Source organism: Engraulis encrasicolus, chromosome 3, assembly GCF_034702125.1.
Source record: "Engraulis encrasicolus isolate BLACKSEA-1 chromosome 3, IST_EnEncr_1.0, whole genome shotgun sequence".
NCBI classification, from domain to species: Eukaryota; Metazoa; Chordata; class Actinopteri; order Clupeiformes; family Engraulidae; genus Engraulis; species Engraulis encrasicolus.
This window is the reverse complement of record NC_085859.1, coordinates 10,130,447-10,135,446: the sequence shown is the minus strand read 5'-3', so window position 1 is coordinate 10,135,446 and position 5,000 is coordinate 10,130,447. Positions and strand designations below refer to the sequence as shown.

The 5,000-nt window shown below is 43.6% G+C and overlaps 1 protein-coding gene across 1 annotated transcript in view; it reads right to left on the bottom strand.

Annotated features, from left to right (window-relative positions):
- klhl22 (kelch-like family member 22) overlaps positions 1-5,000 on the bottom strand; it is a 23,437-nt gene that overhangs the window by 7,096 nt on the left and 11,341 nt on the right. The window contains exons 6-7 of the mRNA XM_063194290.1: positions 2,614-2,868; positions 1,735-1,889 (exon numbers count right to left, since the gene is read on the bottom strand). Coding sequence (XP_063050360.1) covers positions 1,735-1,889; positions 2,614-2,868 — 410 coding nt within the window. The remainder of the gene's footprint in view (positions 1-1,734; positions 1,890-2,613; positions 2,869-5,000) is intronic.

Below are 5,000 nucleotides of genomic sequence, written 5' to 3'. Positions count from 1 at the left end.
AAATGGATCGCACTCAATTTTCTTCTTTCTTGTTGTTTTCTTTTATTTCAACATTGCAGGGTTGCAATGTTGAAATAAAAGAAAACAACAAGAACAACCCTGCAATGTTGAAATAAAAGAAAACAACAAGAACAACCCTGCAATGTTGAAATAAAAGAAAACAACAAGAAAGAAGAAAATTGAGTGCGATCCATTTCCTACTACTAGATTACTTCAGAGACGCACCAACAAGACGGAAGAGCGCGGTGTGTGGAAGATAACCTTTAAAGGCACAGTTTGGTCAATTTCAACATGCAGTTGTATTGCTCACTCTATCTTTGACTTGTCAGTACCTGGTGATGCCACATTTTTCGGCTCAGCCCTTTCCGAGATATGAGCAATTCTAATGGGGGCAGCGTTTGTTTACATTTTAAAAAAATGAAACATAGGCAAACTCCAAATATTTTCCCAAAAGGTACTGCTGTTTGCTAGTTGTCTGCTGATGTTTTATAACCTTTTGGATGTTTTTGGGAATAAATAAAAATGTTTTTTTGAAATGTAAACAAAGAGCTGCCCCCATTACAATGACCAGGATCTCAGAAAAGGCTGAAGAAGAAGAAAAAAAATCTCAGGCACTGACAAGTCCAGGGTAGTGTGAGCATTACAACTGCATGTTGAAATTGACCAAACTGTCCCTTTAAGGGGTTAAACTTATATAACAAATACGTCATTGACCAATTTACTTTTTTACAATTTTACTTTTTACCGCCGCGGAGGAGGATATGTTCTCGGTCACGTTGGTTTGTTTGTTTGTTTGTTTGTCTGTCAGTCAGCAGGATAACTGAAAAAGTTATGAACGGATTTGGATGAAATTTTGTGGAGATGTTGAAATTGACAAAGGAAACAAGTGATTACATTTTGGTGGTGATCCAGATCACAATTTGGATCTTTTTGGGGTAAGCATTTTTTTGGGGCTTTTCAGCCTTTATTGGTTTTTGTGAGGCAGGATAGTGGAGGAGAGACAGGAAGTGAGATGGGAGAGAGAGATGACTGGCCAAGGACCCGGACTGGGAATCGAATCTGGGTCGGCCGAGTGGTAAACGTGNTCCCTACCATATCAGCNACGGTAGGGCCGGATCCTGGAATTTTTGTAAACAATTCTTCACCATTGTGGGAAAGGGTGAATTTTGATATTCCAGTTTCTAACTCCACAACAAGAAGGCAGAAAGACGTGACAAAAATAGGGTGTAACATAGTCTAAATGTTCTATCAAACAGCAAAGCTAAGTGATGACCCGATATGGATTCCTGATCTGGTTGTAAGTTACATTATATAGGCATAGGATTCCACAGTGTGTTGTGTATTGGCCTTGGCGGAGGTTTGCACTCTCTCAGTGCTTCTAGTTTTTCTTTCTTTTAGCACACAGGGACAGGAATGTGGTTTAATCTACAGTAGTCCCACCTTAAAAAGACACACCTGCAGCTTTCCCCACCTACGCCTACCTACTTACACTAAACACACACACACACACACACACACACATGCTACACAAACAAACACACACAAACACACACCCACACACAAACACATAAAAGCACACACCGCACACACACACACACACACACACACACACACACACACACACACACACACACACACACACACACACACACACACACACACACACACACACACACACACACACACACACACACACACACACACACACACACACTACACACACACTCTCCTCACCTCCAGCATCGTGTCTCTGCTCGGAAGCCGCTGGTGTTTCTGTCTCCGCCCACCAGGTATATGAAGTTATTGAGGACGGCGATGCCCATGTTGGACATGCGGGGCGCCCTCTCCGCCGGAAGACTACGCCACTCCGACCAGCTCGGGTGATACACCTGCAATATACAGGAGTCAATATCATCATCTAGTCAGTGTGTGTGTAGAGGTGTGTGTGTGTGTGTGTGTGTGTGTGTGTGTGTGTGTGTGTGTGTGTAGAGGTGTGTGTGTGTGTGTGTGTGTGTGTGTGTGTGTGTGTGTGTGAAGGTGTGTGAGTGAGTGTGAAGGTGTGTGTGAAGGTGTGTGTGTAGAGGTGTGTGTGTAGAGGTGTGTGTGTGTGTGTGTGTGTGTGTGTGTGTGTGTGTGTGTGTGTAGAGGTGTGTGTGTGTGTGTGTGTGTGTGTGTGTGTGTGTGTGTGTGTGTGTGTGTGTAGAAGTGTGTGTGTGTGCCCATGTTGGACATGCGGGGTGCCCTCTCAGCCGGAAGACTACGCCACTCCGACCAACTGGGGTGGTACACCTGCAATATACAGGAGTCAATATCATCATCTGTGTGTGTGTGTGTGTGTGTGTGTGTGTGTGTGTGTAGAAGTGTGTGTGTGTGTGTGTGTGTGTGTGTGTGTGTGTGTGTGTGTGTGTGTGTAGAAGTGTGTGTGTGTGTGCCCATGTTGGACATATGGGACGCTCTCTCATCCGGAAGACTACACCACTCTGACCAGCTGGGGTGATACACCTGCAATAAAGTCAATAAAGTCTATACCATCATCATCTGTGTGTGTGTGTGTGTGTGTGTGTGTGTGTGTGTGTGTGTGTGTGTGTGTGTGTGTGTGTGTGTTTCCTCTACCTGGAAGTGGTCCTCGTTGTCATCCAGGGCCCCAGATGAGAACATGCCTCCGAACGCCAGTACACAGTAGAATGTTGAGCGGGGCTGTGTGAGGGCGCTCTGCGTGACGGGTTGCCATAGCTCCTGGGCGTGGTAGCGCAGCGCGGCCGACACGATCTCCCGCAGCGGGCACGCATGCAGACGCCCGTGCAGACGCTGGAGGACCTCGCGCTCCATCAGGCAGAAGCGCACCGCCTCCAGCATCCTCAAGGGGTGCTGCTGAGCACACACAAAACACACAGCACAGTTAGGTAAACCCGATAAGACACAAAGTATTGAATTTGCTGTTACCGGTATGGCAATGACCACGTAGTAGTGCATTAATCAAGGCCCTGTGTTATATCATAGTCTTGTAGTATTATGCTTGTTAACCTTTCAGTGACAATTACAGTGTGCCACTGGAGGTACGGCATGCATTAAGGAGCTATGTCAGCCAGCATTGGTACATTAAACACACACAAAAACACAAGGTAATTCTTTTTAAAGAAACATACAACTATGGTGCTAACGGCAGGGCTCTCGTCTGCTGTGCAGCCGACCCGGGTTCGGTTCCCGGCCTCGGCCCTTCCCCATCTCTCTCTCTCCCAACTCACTTCCTGTCTCTGCTCCACTGTCCTGTCTGATAATAAACAATAAAGGCTCAAAAAGCCCCAGGTTTTTTTAAGGTGAAAATTAGCACAATTTAAACCAAAGCTCTGCGACCCACCCAGGACCCCACCGCGACCCACATTTGGGTCATAACACATCAGTTAATAAACAATGCTCTAATCAGTCTTTCCTGTTCTCTGGCTATCTGGCTGCATGTGAGTCTGAGAGTCCATCCGTTACACACATTTGTTTTTTTTTTTAAACAAGACCGCAGTTTGAAATGCAGCAGGTCAGCGTAGTTTTGCCCCAAACTAAACATACCAACTTGTTATCAGACTTAAACGAAAACAAACCCAAAGTTCATTTTTGCACCATATTGCCCCATAACCGTTAAGACAGTGTAATAAAATAGCTGTTACCAGAATGGCAATGACCAAATCGTAGTGTTTTACTTTAAAAGGCCTTGTATTGCAGTGTGTCACAGACGTTAGTACACCCCTCACATTTTTGCAGTTTTGTAAGTATATCTTTTCATAGGACAACATTAAAGTTATTTCACTTTGACACAATGAATAGTAATCTGTGTACAACATACAGTATAAGCGCTTTAATTTGTTTTCACTCAAAAAAAATCTAAATACAGTCATTCATATTTGAACATGTACCCAAAAAGGTGAGTACAGCCCCAGGTTAGAATCTTGTTGAGGGGCCCGAAACGTGTTGGCCCGAAACGTCTATAAATGAAAAGGGATTAAAAGGGAGGCCATCGGTGTGTGTTTTATTGTGTGAGCCTGCCCCTATTTAAAAAAAGATGTATGTGAGATTTGAGTGAACTCCTATATAGTAGAGCAGTGTTTCTCAACTGGTGGGTCGCGACCCAAAAGTGGTTCGCGGAGGGGTCATGGGTGGGTCGTGGGGCATTGGTGTAAAAAAAACTAAATTATATTAAAAAAAAATCCAACTTTTCCTGCAACAATTTACAACTTTTATTTTGATAGGGAAGTGAACTCCGTGTCATCTGTCATCATAGATACAATCTGAATGTTTATGCGAGATAGATAGCGTGCAACCAGTCATTCGAGTCTTGGTTACATTTTGAGAATTGCATTGAATTGACTTGAACGCTAAAAAAATTGTGTCGCGACCGAATGAGAGTGGAAAATGGTGGGTCCCAAGACTGTTCCAGTTGAGAACCACTGTAGTAGAGTATCATGATCGGCTTCAGTAGTCGTAGCACACGTTGACATGCATGTTTCTCAAGGTGAAATTCAGCTTTCCAATGTTAACGGCATTCATTCAGTCACAAACCATGTCAGTCCCAATGCCATGTTTGAGTTTACGGATTGGACACTATTCTTGTAAAACACACTTGGTTACCATCCCACATGTTTTACAGTTTTACAGAGGTTTTGTGTGTGTGTGTTTTGTATGTCAGATTTTGTTAGTTTGTTAGTTCTTACTGTTTAGTGCTTGATGGTCTTACTTGTTAGTCTTGTCCAGTGTCTATTTTGTTTGCCCCTATGTCTGATATGTCTTATATCCTTACGTGTGCTTTTTTTTATTTTCATTTATATTCATAATATGCATGTGCCTCCTCTGTCTTAATGCCGTCTTGGCCAGGACTCCCTGGAAGAAGAGATTTGTCTACCTCAATGGGACCTTCCTGGTTAAATAAAGATCAAATAAAAAATAAATAAATAAAACATGTGTGACACCATCTAAACCAAGCAAAGTCGTTTATCTTGATCTCATCAGAGACG